Raw genomic sequence first — 15,748 nt, forward strand, 5'->3', positions numbered from 1 at the left:
TTGTTTAGTGCTGCTTCCCATTCGTGTTTATTTGATTTAGGGTTTCTAATATCAGGAAATATTTGAAAGTGCAAAAGGGGTTTCATTTCTCCAAAGTTTATTTTTCAAAAAATCATATTTGCCTTCAAACGTTTGTTTGAAGTTATAGATCAGGGTGTTGATCTTTTTTTTTTTGAAGGGGGAAATTGAAGGAAACATTTTTTGGGGAAAACTGAAGGCTTTTGGGGATCACCCAAAATATCCTAAGATGCAAATCTTAGGAACCCTTTTCCTAACAAAAGTTGCCTCACCAATACCCCAGTTGAGCTTTGTTTAGTTTAGCATGGTAACATCTTCTCTATCTGTTCTTCTCCTATTTTTCATTCATATACAAGGCTTGGCAACTTCTATTTGGAAAAGGAAAATGGTTTTGGGTTCCTCTGATTTGAATCACAAAACACATGAACTAACATCATGACCATCCCTACAATGTTTCTTTCTAACCACATCCTATACACTAAAAGTTTACAGGAAGCCTACTCTGTTAGGAATCAGAAATATTTAACTTAGAGGTATATGTTTTTCACATTAAAACCTATAAATGTATATTTCTTTTTTATGCATGCAGTGTCATCATGTGGCTCCTGCTGCTAGTGCTTCTAGGTTTGGTCTACCTATACAGATGGAAACAAAAATGTCTGATCCTCCCGAATCTCACAAACAAATATGTTCTGATAACAGGATGTGACTCTGGTTTTGGAAATGTAGCAGCCAGACAGTTGGATAAATGTGGACTAAATGTTCTTGCAGCTTGCCTGACTGAGAAAGGAGCTGAAGATCTGAAAAAAGAGACATCCAGTAGGTTGCAGACAGTTATCTTGGATGTCACAGACAGCCAGAGTGTTAGCCTTACAGCCAAGTGGGTAGCTGATATTGTAGGAGATAAGGGTGAGTGATTTGTTATTTGTTTGATGGTATGCAATATCTTACAACCTTTTTACACTACAGAAAACACCTTAGATGACACACTACTGTAAATGGGTTGGCACAGTTTAGAACATATTACAAATCTTAAGAATAAATATAAATAATTTGAGACAAACAAATTAGAAAACAAAATAAACACTCATAGTCAGATATAAAACTATTGATTATTGTAAACTTTTTTATTAGATGACTTGAGCTAATAAATTATCTGGCGAAAACTAGAGCGAAAGAAAACATGCCCCTGCTGATACATCAGAAAATGAAGTATAGGATAGAAGGATAGGCTCCTGAGATTATGTATGTGAATCTTTGAGGGTTTGGTTTGCCAAGAACTCATCCAATTTGTTTCAATGTTCAATAAACCTGAACTGGGCTGTTAGCCCACTCCTGTTTAATGAAGGACTGACACAAATAACAAAGCTCCAATTATTGGCCACAGTTGGGTCAGGTTTTTGAACACACAGCTCAAAACTATGGAAGTCCTAAATCTCATCCTTTCTCAGGACCTGACATTTACTACCTATTCTGAAAAAAACAGAGAGGTTACCAACCTGGCAACCCCCTAAACCTGTCAGCAGAGGGTGACCTGGGGAGCTTAGTAAGTCTTTCAGAAGCTATAATAATGTTCATTATGTAAAATAAAGTCCAACAACTTATGACATGTGACCTCCTTTATCAGGGCTATAACTTGAACAGATTACTGCACATTTATGGTTGTGTAATGGATGTAGCTTGAAATGGTATCTCTGGAATGTACAAGGTTAAAAACTGCTCATTGATTGCAATGGTATAAGGCTACGTACACACATGTTTTAGTTGTTGTTGTAAATGAACGTTTAGCGACCAATCAGACGGTAATCATTAACTAAAAAAGTACATAATGACAGGCCAATGACGATGATGAATTAGGAATGTCGCTCGAATCAAACGATTGTCCTGGCTGATCTGTTTGGGCGAGGATCTTCACTATCTATAGTGTGTACAGTCGTGCAGTGATCGTGGATTGTGCTGAACGTTTGTTGCAACACAGAACACACAATATATATATATATATATTATAAAGTCTGGAGATTAGCTCAGATCACAGCCAGCACGCTGCTCACCAAAAGGGTGTAACAGCAACCCAGGGGGGTATAAACAAAACAGAAAATTGCTTACTTCAGCTTAGTTGTGTAATTGTCCATAGTCCATCAGAACGTCCCCACGATAAGGATGAGTCCAAGACAAGTATCTTGTAAGGGTCCAATCCCCAGCCTGGGGTTTCCACCTTCCATAAATCAAACAAAATCCTCTGCCTCAACCCCGAGGAGGTGGTGGCACTTTGAACACCGAGGCAATTTATTCTGGAAAGGGCATCCGCGTTCTGGTGTACCTTTCCAGGTCAGCGCTCCACCATAAAGTTACACTCCTGTAATGAGAGAAAAACCACCCTGTTACCCGTGCATTGGCTGTCTTATTTCTCCTCATTCAAACTAGAGGTCAGAAATCGATCAAAATTTTCTCCCTAACAGGTAATAGTGGAGAGAGTCTAGTGCCCACTTGATCGCTAGGCACTCCCACTCTACTACCGCGTAATTTTTTCAACCCCATAATCTCTCTAAAAACTCATCCACTCGAGGCATGGGATAGCCATCAAACCTTAATATCTCATTTACCTTCCGGAAGTCATTGCAAAATCACAGGGTCACATTGGGTTTCGGCACCAACACGATGGGACTGGACCACTCACTCTGTGATTCCTCAATGACCCCACCTAACATGTTCTGTTATAACTCTGGTATTTCCTCGGACACAGCTTTCCTCTGGGCCTCCAGAATGCGATACGGTTTTACAAAGACCTTGATATTTTCTCTGTCACAATAACATGTTCTACCAGATGGGTGAGCCCTGGTAAGCCCAAAAACGTGGTTTTCTTCCTCTGAAGGAACTCTTTCTCCTGCTGACTTTGAGACTTAGAAAGTATCGGGCAGTTTTAACACTGTCACCCCAATTCTAGCACAACCCTGGCACTGGCCATGGCGGAAATGGCTCTCTCTCTCTCCAGGGTTTCAAAAGGTTAATGTGATACAGCTGATAAGGTTTCTGTTTTCCTGGTTGGTGTATCTTATAGTTTTCTTCGCTAACTTTTTCCTCCACCTCACAAGGCCCCTGCCATCTGGCCAGGAATTTACTTTCCACAGTGGGTATCAGCACAGCTACCTGGTCCCCCACCTGGAATTGTCTTAGCCTGGTCCCTCTATTGTACATTCGGCTTTGGGTCTCTTGAGCACTCAGGAAATGTTCCTTGACCAAGGGCATGACCAAGGCAATTTGTTCCTGTAACTGGAAAACAAACTCTACTACACTCTTATGGGAACTGGTCCCGCTCTCCCATGTTTCCCTCACCAGATCGAGTAATCCCCACGGCCACTACCTGTATACCAAATCAAACAGGGAAAATCCTGTGGAAGCCTAGGGAACTTACCGAATGGCGAAGAAAACGACCGGGAGCAGGCAGTCCCAATTTTTTCCTATCTTTTTGTACCACCTTTTTCAACATTAATTTTAGTGTTTTATTGAACCTGTCTACCAGGCCGTCTGTCTGCGGGTGGTAGACAGAGGTTCGCAACTGTTTATTATTAAATAGCTTGCATGCATCCATTATTACTTTACCTATAAAGGGAGTACCCGGGGGAAACCTGTCCGGGTGAACATGTTGAACAATTCCCAAGTGATGGCCTTGGACGAGGTCTTTCTTAAAGAAATCGCCTCTGGATAGCAAGTTGCATAATCTAGAATCACTAGGTGATGTATTGATGCCCCCTAGCTGACTTTTCCAGGGGCTCCACAATATCCATAGCTATTTGCTCAAAGGGAATTTCAATTATAGGCAATGGCACCAAGGGGTTAAGAAAATGTGCCATTGGGGCTGTTAGCTAGCACGTTGGGCACGAAGCGAAAAACTGTTTATCCTCTTCCTTAATTCCTGTCCAGAAGAAACGGTCAGTGATACGGGCTTCCATCTTTTCAGCCCCGGGTGACCCCCTAATACCTCATTATGCGTGATTTCCAGAATCATCCTATACTGCTGGGGTACAAGCAACTGTTCAACCCCCTGCTCGCAGATTTTGGTAACCCGGTACAAGTACGGTACGGTAAGTCTCTGTTAACCACATAATAGGGAAATATTTCCTCAGCCCCGGGTTCTTGAGGCACTTCGTCCACTATCGTAATCTGGTCCCTGACATTCACCAAAGTAGGGTCCCTCAACTGGGCAGTACAAAATTCCCCCTTTTTTACTTTTAAACCGGGATCGATGAGGCTACAGAAAGATTCCCCCACATCATTTACCCCCATATCCTGGAATGGGGACTGGCCATGGATAGAAGACATATTTATGTTACTTTTTTAATGTATTTTATTAGAAAAATTATTAGGTAATAAATGAAACCATTGTTTACATTATAATCTGCAGGTCTCTGGGGCTTAGTGAATAATGCAGGTATAGCTCTTCCAAGTGCTCCAAACGAGTGGCTGACAAAGGAGGATTTCCTTAGGATCCTAAATGTCAACTTGCTAGGGCTTGTTGATGTTACCATTAAGATGCTTCCTCTGATCCGAAAAGCACGAGGACGTATAGTGAATGTAGCCAGTGTTGCAGGTAAAATAACTTTCTGTGGTGGAGGATACTGCATGTCCAACTATGGAGTGGAGTCATTCTCAGACAGCCTCCGGTAAGCAACTATTGTTTCATTTTTTTATATGACATATTTTTTAGCACTTTAATTTAAGCTGTTCACTCACTATGGTGATTACCACCTTGCAAGAGATAATTCACTTGGCTTAGTGAATGTGGGGATAGTTGGTAAATAGGAGATACTTGGTAAAGAATACCCAAATAAAGTGCAAGGAAAAAAACTCTGTATTTTTCCTTGCACATAATTGGATGGTTAAAGTCAGCAGAGTTTCATCTAATTTACTAAACTAAATTAAACATGTTTAAGTTTCATAGATGTAGTGATTGCTTAGATTTCTTTAAGGACTTTTTTTTTTTATTTCACATGTTGATTCTAAAAATACAAAGTACATGTTTACTGTTCTTTACTCTTCAAGGAGTAGGGATGAACGAGCAAAATTTTTCATTTTGATCTGGCGGGGAATCGGGCCTTTTTCACTTACAGAACATGTAAGCGGGAACAGCCTTGTGATTTGCCACGAGGTTGTGTTCCCGCTGAACTCAGATGATCTCTCAATGGAGAATCTCCATTGAGGTTTCATCTGGAGTTCACCTGCAGTCACAGCTGATTGGAGGCACTCGTGTGATAAGTACAATGATAAGTACAGCCTGCTAACCATGGGAACTGAACTCAGATGAACTCTCAATGGAGAAACTCCATTGAGAGTTCTCCTGGAGTTCACCTGTAGTCACAGCTGATTGAAGGAGTGCCTCCAATCAGCTGTGACCGCAGGTTCCCACATTCCCCGGGCTGTACTTATCAATGATAAGTACAGCCCAGGGAGTGTGGGAACCTGTACTTCAATGGAATTCGCGAAATCAGTTTGCCGAAATTTTGCGAACCCATCGGAAGTTCGGGGAAATTTTCGCGAGAATGTCAGAGGCATTCTCACTCATCCCTATCAAGGAGCAATGTAACACCCATGAATATAGGGGGGTATGTTCTGTAGCCCACAAAAGAAAACTAGGCACTGCTGATAATTTTTTTTAGGATTCCAGTACTGAATTTAGGAATTTCCAGAATTTCTGGCAGTCTTTAAGCAGGTATTGTACTGCACCAGCAGCGTTTTTAAAGACAAAACATATGAAAATGTGTATATATTGGGGAGAGCTAATGGATTTTTTGTGCAAACTTATTATTAAAGAAAACAAAAAGGATTTTGTTTTACTTCCAATTTTCTATGGAGGTTTTACAATACAGAATACAAAAAAGAGCAAAGCTAATCACCCATTTTCTTCTATTTACCTATAACGGGGTATTTTTCATTTGCAGTCATGAGATGGCCCCATTTGGCGTAAAGGTCTGCATTATAGAGCCAGGATGCTTCGCTACACAAATAACAGATGTAAAACTACACAAAGAGTGTGCAAAAAATATGTGGATAAGACTTCCAGAAGAAATCCGCCAGAGTTATGGACAGGAATACTTTGAAAATTGTGAGTGCATCAACCAAATACCTAGAGCTATCTGATTTTGAACTTTTCCATGCTTGAACATGCCAGCTTTAGCTATTTTGGATCCCTTAAATGTACATTAGATTACTGCTTTTACTACTAGTACTACTGGTATACTGGTCTGTAAGTATGGGGTCAGTGAAAATGGTGATAAATATTTTACCTGCCTGGTGTTCTGTAGGGGGTGAGACCAACTCTTTCACCATTAGCCAAATAGAACACTTATTTGGTGGTAAGTGAACCTATCGATTGGTTGTGTGGGGGGAATCTCTCCCTCAAAATTCCCACCACCATTCTCATTGTGTTCTAATGGTAGTAGCAGAAAAAGAGTTAACTTTGGTAGCTTGAACACTTCTAATGTCAGGTTCTACTTGAACCTTACCTATATCAGATGTCCTGAATCCAGATAGCAACAATACTTGCTAGTTTCTATAAAAGACAAAGACACAGTAACATAGAGCAGCACTAACTATGCAATTGCTCTCTGGAAGGAATCAGTATGTGAAACTGCTGCCAGCTATTTATGTTCAACTCTATCCACCTACTAGTTCTAGGTTACTTTTTATATAATAACACAATAAAATAAGTGGGTCAGTATGACAACCAAGCAAGTATCATTTTTTTAATAAATAGTAAATCGTAATGATAAAAAAAATCAGGTCTCCCCTCTAGAATGGTATCTGCTCTTCTTCAAAACCTTTTTCTTACCACAAGATTTTTACTGATGCCTGTTTTATTGGGGTGGATTTACTAACGGAATATAGGCTGTTCACAAAGCAAAGTGAATTATCAACTTGCAAGAGATATTTACATCTCTGTAGCATCTCACGTACGGAAGCAGTTCAACTGCCTGAGAAAGTGTAACCGCACCTCAATGCCAGTCTTAAAGCAGACCTATCTCCACATTTTGTAAAAGGGTGGATTACCCCCATATATACATAAAATTAAAGGGGAGGTTCCTACTTGTTAACAGGCACCTCCATGTGCTTGCACCCTAAAGCTATTTTCTATAGATTGCCTCTACACCCTCACTTTTTATTTTAAATGTAACAATTTTTGTCTCTGTGTTTAGATTGTTGGATTGTTGATCAGACTTTGTCGAGAAGCAGCACAAAATTGTCTCTGGTGGCCGATTGCATGGAACATGCCCTGACAGCTGAACACCCCAAGACACGCTATTCTGCAGGATGGGATGCCAAACTGCTCTACATTCCACTGTCTTACCTCCCCACTATCATTACAGATTTCTTTGTTACTGCAGCCTACCCAAAACAAGCCCCAAAAACTTAATAGCCTCTTCTATATTACTTTAAATTATATACTTTAAGGCTGAACTTATGCCTTACCTTTGTTTTTGCACACTTGGTGATAGTCCTATCTGTAATAAAAATAATTATTCCCATTTATATGCACAATTTAAATTAAACAAAAATAGCACAAGAAGATGCAGCAGGTATCTTGAGCCCACCTCCTTTCTGTCTGATGAACCAAAAGGATCACCTAGTCCATTCCTCCCTCTATGTGCTGTGCTGTCCTGGCCACCCCCTTTCAGATATTTGCTTTCTGTCTTGTCAGTTGTTTGGCCTTAGCTATATGTGTGAGGGTTTCCTAGAATAGTCTACGTGCTGATACAGTGTATGAGAGGCAGTGCTGGATATGGAGGTATGGAGCATGTTTTAGATTTGCCTGCACACTATAATGTAAAGAATGTGCATGATCTGCAGAGTATAGGCTGAATATAAGTAGGTAGACTGTGTACTGAAATTCCTCTTTCCTCTGATTAGTCACTGGTCACACTCACTGGCAGATACTCTGGGCTTCACCTCCAGCTTCCTGAAGATAGATCTTTTGCAGCCCCTGGTATGATGCCACATGCACTAGGAAGCGGAGTTATGGTAGTAAAACAAAAGTAGCAAGGATCACTACACAAAGCATTAAGGGGAAGCTTGGGAGTACTTTTAAGGCATGAACCAAAGTAACCAGTGTTAAGCTTTAGAAAAATGGAACAAAGGCCTAACACCAGACCCACACCTGACCTACATTTACAAGCTATTACAGTTACCTGACCTGCCATCCATTTTGCTTATTACTCTTTGCTGATATTTAAAATTCACACTAAAATGATTAAAAATCTCTAAACATAAAATAAACATGTTTTCAAATTTTTCATTTTATTAGCCTTTTTTCATGCTGCAGTCACATCCTGTAGTCAGTATACAATCACAAAAGATTTCTTAACTTGCCCACTTGTATATCAAATTCAATCAAAGGTACCACACCCCAAACTAATTAGTAAAGGGTAAATATTTGTTAGTCCTGTTTAGTAGAAAAGCAAAGCAGGACTACCTAAATTGTGAAGGTACCAAACTCTTAATAAAAAAACAAATTTTTATTTTACAAAATATTAAAACATATAACCGTGACCTGCAAAAGGTTGGGTACCACTGCTGTATAGGACATATAAACACCATCACAAACTGACACCAAGGAAAACAAACACAGTACCACCTAGTGGATAAATTGAGAGGGACATCTGCTAATAAACTGTTTCTGTACCTTTACTCTGTCTAATACATTTCAAGTACAATAACAAATCAATAAAAGGGAGCTGGAAAAGTAAGGTTGTTTATAAGGCTAAATATTTTAAAACTTATAAGTGGTTGTAATACACCTTGTACAATCGACCAAAGAAATGATACGATATCATAACTATCCTAAGGGTCGTTTTTGCCACTTTTTCTCATAGAATTGAATGGACATGATACTAAACAAAAGTCAACTACATTTTAAGCTGAAAGCAAGAATACAAAGGAATATGTGGTGATTAAACTGGATCTCATGTCCCAATGCGTTTTTCGCCATTTAGGCTTCTCCAAGGGATGGGGAGAACCAGTGAATGCACTGATAGAAAGAGATATATATATTTATACACACACACATAAAGTTCAAAAACATAATGAGGATAATATTGAGACACGTCAAGAGCAAATATAAGCCAACAGTGATTTAAGCCACACATATAGTTTACATATATAGTATTAGATGATTCTAGTTATTCTATGATAAAAGGATCCACATGTAGATAATATTAGATAAAAAGGAGGTCAGGAAATAGTATTTAGCTATTCTACAAAGTTGTGAAATAAAAATATCCACATATCAAAGTAGATCACAAGAAAAAAAAACAAAGGTCAGGTTGGTACATACCAAATGAAGTTTGAATATATCCTGTCAGTATGGGACCAGTTGGAGAAAAAAATGTAAAGTAGAAGGCATAGAAGTAAAATGTCAGTATGCAGAAAGGACATCAAATGTCTCTTCTTCAATAAACAACCTGCCTGTTTGCATTTTTTTGTATTTTAAAAGTTTAGTTCCATTTAAAGTACCTTTGACCATCTAATTTTTCACAGAACAATAAAACAAGCCCTTCTGATCAATTATAATTATTCCCTGAATTGGTATTCTAGTTGTAAATTGTAAGAATATTCATACAATAAATTGCATAAATTCAGTTACCTTTAGTTATCAGCCATGTAAAATGCAGACTGATATTTACTTAAAATGATTAGATAAATAATTATCTTAACATAATTTATTATGGGGGGATTCTTAGGCTACGTACACACGTGCAATAAATATTGTTGTAAACGAATGACTAACGGCTAGTGTATACACTATTGGTGGATTATATTTGAATGATCCTATCAATTTAACATGTACAGAATTGTGCACAATACGATCGTTCAAAATAATTGTGCATAATTGTTGATCGGTCGTCATTTGTTTGTTTTCTAATGATTATTATTGCACGTGTGTACATTGCCTTAGCTCATATTTGCCTCACTTTGACCCCACACATCACACTGGGTTTGTTGGGTCAGGGTGGTCCAGTCACTTTGCCCCCTGACAGTGGTTTGTAGATTGACTGATCCAGCCAAAAATAACTGAATTAGAAGTCAGTCATCTATTCCACAGGAACCTACTGAGAACAGATGGACAGGAGTTTCCTATCTTGTGGTCTGCAAAAGTGAGATCTGTTTTGCTCTGTATCTGTAGGATAAGTTGTGTGAGCAAAACATATATTTGCCTTTGTAAAAATAAGATCAGATGTTTACTTTTCACTTCTCTTTACCAGCTATTCAATAAAAGGCACTAAACATTAGAAAACAGCATTTCTAATTGGATCATACATTTCTAGTGTTCTTACAAAATGTAGCAGCAGAGCTTAGTACAGAATGCAAAACTGTGTCACCACCTACTGCCTATGACTAAGTGTCTCACCAAAAAACAGCAGAGAAAGTTGGGCTGTCAGTGTTTCTTTTGGGGGTGTGCCAGGGACTGGACTTGCAGCAAGGAAGAGATATACACAGGAAAAGTAGTCACCCTAACTACAGCTTCTACACAAAGGTACTTTTATTTCTCTGAATGAATATATCTATTCTATGCATGCTGGGCAATTTTTATTAAAGGAAATATGTTTTAGTTCAGCATAGATCGAGCTTTTAAAAGATATCTGTACCTATCTTTTTTTTAGTTTTGGTGGACTTTTGTCAAGTTTACTACAGTCAGAGGCTCTGTTGGGGGAATTGCTTTACTGGGTTGTCCCCAGCTAGAGGAAATCTCCCCAATGAAGCCCCTGATATCAGTAACACCCTGTAACGGTTATAACTTTTCCAATGCTGTCAAAAGAAAAAAAAACAGTTGGGGGTTTTTGTATTTCTTTTTTTTAAAAAAAAAGAATAATGTGCTTTTACTATAATATGTTCAATGTTAAAAGTAGTATAAATATGACCTTCTCTATCTGAGTATTTCAGATGCAGTTTCCAGCAAGCGCTACTATGAGATAAACTGCTAGTCCTTATAAATGCTTTTGACAGGTAGTATTTTATCTTCTTGTCAATGATGTTGGCTGAGCTAGAGAATTTCTGGCATGCTTGTAGATAAAGAAACTGATGTTGTTATGTTACTAAGTACTGCTATACTGAATCAATACTATATTGTTGTGTTTTTCTGGTTATTAAATAAGTACATTTGGAAAAAAAAGTAAAACATTTGTTTCATTGTGTTGTCAAAAACATTTTTTTCATTAAAGCAAACTTGATATATCACACAAAGTGAAGTGACCCCACAGGTATGGCTGGTGGGCCTCCAATGTCGGATTTAGTACTCCTGTACAATGCACTGGTTTTAAATTGCACTTTATGTGGGAACCCTAAAAGGTCTATTAACAAAAGTAACAATGAGATCACCACATCTTCTGCTACCACTTTTTTTAAAATCTGTTCACCATTTTTATTTTTATAACATCAGTATATAATGGGTGATCAGATATTATGCAGTGTGACAGGGTGTCCCAGGGTTTTTATATATATAGTATATATATAGTATATATATAGTGCCCAGGCTGGTGCATTTTGCATATTAGTGCTCCAGGAAAAGTAAGGTTGATGTTCAGCTGACAGGTGTCTTTCATGAAAAGCAACAGTTAAGATTCCTGGAGCTGGCCAAGGATGTGTTGGGAGGGATCCTTGGTCACTCGGTCTATGTCCAGGTCTTCACCTGGATCTATAAAGGAACTCTAGAGACAACCGCTTATGAGAAAGCTGCCAAGTTTTCTTTATACAAGAAAAGACTTTTGTATTTCTCTGTTAGTAAGAGAGGGAACTTCCAAAAAGATAGATAATGGCCCGGCTGGGCTATAGTTTGCTGTGTTTTTTTTGTTGTTTTGCTATAAGCAATGCCCCACAGCAAGCTCACAGTAGCTATGAAAAACCCACCCAGAAATTAGTTTTAGGTAGCTTAAGTTTTGTCAGGAGGCTTCTGGAAACCAAAGTGTTTCCAGTGTTTAGTTCACTTCATAAATAAACACACGCATAATAGAACATAAAGAACTGGCTAAGGAGGTGGAGATGCCTAATAATTATAAGAAAAAACGAGTTTCCTGAATTGCTGCCTCTGCCAATTTACATATATATATATATATATAGATCAAATAACTATTTCCCTGAGGCATGGGTATCACCTACTTAAATACCGTACATCCTGCATCCCCCCAGCCAATAAGAGGCTGGCAGGTCAAGCTGGCATTTGTAGTTTCACAAATGCATCCAGCTATAGATTTCTGTGTACAAAGTAGAAATCCAGTGCCACCACAGTGGCAGGGCTGAGTGTATCCTTAGATCTTTTACCCTAATAAAGAATGTGTCTTAGCACCCCCAGTCCATTCTTTTTTTGTTTGTTTGCCAGCCAATGAATATTGGTGGTGCTGGTGGGGTCATTTACACTTAAGATTGGTCTTCTGTAGAAGTTAAGGTGATATCCTCATCTAGGAGTAGGGTATTATATTTATTGCTTGGCTACATAGGAGCCCCATAACAACAACTGAATCACACCCACAATTTCCCACAGAGCATCCTGCTGACTCTACCCATCTGTAAAAAAAAGTGTCCAATGGGCCCAGATGCTGCTCTTCATATACTTTAATATGAATTCACTATAGTGTAGTGTTTTAAAATGCATGTGGGACAGTAGTTGGCTGTGCATGCAAGACTTGAAGCAAATCAACTTGACATCTAGCAAACCATTATGTCTGTTCTATAAAAATGCACTGCAGGTGACACCTTGTCAGGGGGAAACAACAGAAATCTAGCAGGAAAGCTTTATGCTTGACCAGAGTTTTGCAGGTACCTACACACATACGAATCATGTCTTATTGGCCTGTGAAGGTAAACATCATCACCTAAAAGAAAGTTAGGACAAAGTCGGAATTTTGGAGTTGTTTCCTGGAACAAGAGATGCAGAATTCAGGAGACCTCCTGGCTCCTTCAGTTCTTTTGCACATTTTAAAGAGCTGGCTTTGGGGTCTCTAATAGAAGTTGTATGCTGTGCTCTCCTGTGATATGTTTTATACAAGGGAAACATATTTATGTTTATGTGCATCTAAAACCAATCTCTTTTTAATTTTAAACATATTATGAAATGGTTAAATCATTGGTAGTTTGTTTGTGCTGTCTGTGTCCCATTGGAAATAATTCCCTTTTCTTCCTGTCCTATAGACCCAACAGGCAGTTAGAGGAAATATGTTTAAAGTGTGGGAAGTTGTAAGAAAGTTGTAATTGGAACAGGTATCCCAAAAAAAATTGCAAAAAAAAAACTGAAAAGAGGTATTTTTACTCCCCTCCAAAACTTTGTGGGTTTCACAAAATACTATATCCTGGAACCTTTTGCCATTTTGATCAATATGACCCTTATAACACTCAGGGGTTGGATTTACAGACAGGAAAAAAAAAGGAAAACAAAGTTGGTTAATTAAGTTTGCACATCATCATGACTCTTTGTATTGCTAATGAACAAGCATATGTTTCCACACAGGTACTCATACTGTATTCAGTGGATTATAGAAACCAACCCCTCCTTTTATATTAGAAGTCAACATCCATAGTGAACTTCCTCATTACTGCATTTAGTGCACAGCCAGTGTTCATTGGGGAATTTCAGCAGCCAGGTAAGTAACATTTTCTCATGTTATAAAAAACATAGAGAACAGAGAAGATGACAGCAGGACACAACTAATTTTCAAGCAGTCATGATTGAAAGTAAAACATTCAGTAACATCAAGGACCCATTTAGACCTTAGTGGTGTCCATTAATGTGTGTTAACCTGCATGTCAATAAGACAAAATGTTGAAAAGGAATGGGCTTTTTGCATTGCCTTAGAAAACTTGAGTGATATTGAAAATATAAGACAACGCATTTCATGCTATGTGTGTTACTGTACATTGGACATATTAGAGAATAAATTGCCCTCTAAAAGTATTTGTGCTGTAAAAATCATTTATACATCAAGCTGAAAACAACCAGAAAATAATTTTCTATGAATGTTTTTAATTCTGGACATTTTATTGTCTTATTAGTGCCTCTTCCTCTATCCTTGGGAATCTGAGCCACCCATGTTTTAAGGATGCTCATCATTTTAAAATTTTTCAATACTTGTAAAAAACAAAATGTAAAGACGTCAATAAAAAGGTTACATTCCACAAAGTAAAAAGCTGACTAGTTGCCTTTGCCTTAAAACGGAACTACTGGTGAAAAAAATAAAACTTACCTTTACAATGGAAAGCCTTTGATCCCTCCGCAATTCTAGTCTAGACAGTTCAACGCCATCCCGTCTTCCCCCTTTGTTTCAGGGTAGCCTTCTTCTTCTTCTTCCTTCTGGTTCTTTATCCTACATCATCCAATCATACACTGTGCAGGCACCTGATCAGGTGAAATGATTAAAAAAAAATGCGCATGCATGAGATTGGCACTTTTTTTACATTAGAGCAAAGCCCCAGGCATGGGCAAAAGGAGCAGCCTGCAGCCTTCTGGGATACGTGGCGTATGGGTTTCCCATTCAGTCTTTACTGCCTCAGCATACATATTAAAAAAAAATGTGGTGATAGATCTTCTTTAACTTTGCCTTGTATTTCACCAGGGAACTAGCACATACTATTTAAAATTTTACTATGAGTTTATTTCTCTCAACAGGTTGTGTTACAGTGAGGTAATACTTACTCCAGAATGTGGCTCCCCCTGCTTGTGGTGTTGGGTCTGCTTCTCCTATACAGATGGTACAGGCAAAGTCTAATCCTGGGGAATGTTACAGATAAATATGTACTCATCACTGGATGTGATTCTGGGTTTGGGAACTTGTTGGCCAGGCAGCTGGACAAACGTGGAATGAAGGTTTTGGCAGCCTGTCTGACAGATAAAGGTGCTGAAAACCTGAAGAAAGAGACCTCCAGCAGACTGCAGACAGTAATATTGGATATTTCAAATAGCCAGAATGTGATTTCTGTTGGACAGTGGGTATCTCAGATTGTCAGAGAAAGAGGTAGGATCACCTTGTTTGTCATTTATGTAAATTTCTATGTTCCAGTTGACTGTAAAGTAGTTATTCAGTATATATATATATATATATATATATATATATATATATATATATTTGTCTAGACTAAATACAATGTACTTAGAAATGCAAACCTTTTAGAGCCTAATTGCATGGGCGGCTGATGGGTGGCTCTCCTGCATGTAATAGTTAGTCACAGGCGGCTGAATACCTGTCATCTACTAATTAACAGCTTTTACAAGGAAATTATGTTTACCTGACCAGAATGACAGGAATGATGTTTACCTGAGAAAATGCATGTGTGTACATATATAATATACATATATATTGTAAAACCATACAAAATATAAGACATTTATGAGAATGAAAAAGAAATGTCTGAGTGTGAAACAGTTTTATAACTGGTACAGACACAAAAATCTTTCCATGATTTACAGACTGGGGTAAAAGAAAAGATTCTTGATTAGTATTAAAGCCTGGCCCTACTGGGCTCGCATGGTAGCTAGCCCAGTGTGGGCTGCTCCACTGTATCTAGAGTAAAGCTGCGTACACACGTCAGATTTGTATCGCCCGATAACCAGCATCGGCCAGATATCGGGCGAAAATCTGTCATGTGTACAGTCGGTGTCGTTCATCGTCCGAACGACCGTCCTGGCGGATCCACAGACAATGAACGACGACCGATCCTAATGCAAGGGAAGGGGGAGAGCGCGCAGCAGGGTGCC

The 15,748-nt window shown here is 38.6% G+C and overlaps 2 protein-coding genes across 2 annotated transcripts in view; both read left to right on the forward strand.

Moving 5' to 3' along the window:
* The first annotated feature begins 611 nt into the window (after positions 1 to 611).
* On the forward strand, positions 612 to 8,388 carry LOC140328370 (retinol dehydrogenase 16-like). The gene is made up of 4 exons (XM_072407910.1): positions 612 to 927; positions 4,421 to 4,679; positions 5,955 to 6,118; positions 7,209 to 8,388. Exons 1-4 carry the CDS (start codon positions 615 to 617, stop codon positions 7,424 to 7,426), a joined length of 954 nt encoding a protein of 317 aa, XP_072264011.1. The 5' UTR covers positions 612 to 614; the 3' UTR covers positions 7,427 to 8,388.
* A 1,948-nt stretch (positions 8,389 to 10,336) lies between these two features.
* LOC140328380 (retinol dehydrogenase 7-like) overlaps positions 10,337 to 15,748 on the forward strand; it is a 22,321-nt gene continuing 16,909 nt past the window's right edge. Inside the window, exons 1-3 of the mRNA XM_072407922.1 lie at positions 10,337 to 10,543; positions 13,508 to 13,640; positions 14,663 to 15,008. Coding sequence (XP_072264023.1) covers positions 14,696 to 15,008 — 313 coding nt within the window. The 5' untranslated portion in view covers positions 10,337 to 10,543; positions 13,508 to 13,640; positions 14,663 to 14,695. The remainder of the gene's footprint in view (positions 10,544 to 13,507; positions 13,641 to 14,662; positions 15,009 to 15,748) is intronic.

This window comes from Pyxicephalus adspersus, chromosome 1 (genome assembly GCF_032062135.1).
Source record: "Pyxicephalus adspersus chromosome 1, UCB_Pads_2.0, whole genome shotgun sequence".
Classification (NCBI taxonomy): domain Eukaryota; kingdom Metazoa; phylum Chordata; class Amphibia; order Anura; family Pyxicephalidae; genus Pyxicephalus; species Pyxicephalus adspersus.

Excerpts from the sequence above, each read along its gene's own strand:
- LOC140328370 (XM_072407910.1), top strand. The coding sequence starts at position 615 with ATGTGGCTCCTGCTGCTAGTGCTTCTAGGTTTGGTCTACCTATACAGA. Across the intron at positions 928-4,420 it reads TGATATTGTAGGAGATAAGG|GTCTCTGGGGCTTAGTGAAT; the intron begins GTGAGTGATTTG and ends TATAATCTGCAG. Across the intron at positions 4,680-5,954 it reads TCATTCTCAGACAGCCTCCG|TCATGAGATGGCCCCATTTG; the intron begins GTAAGCAACTAT and ends TTTCATTTGCAG.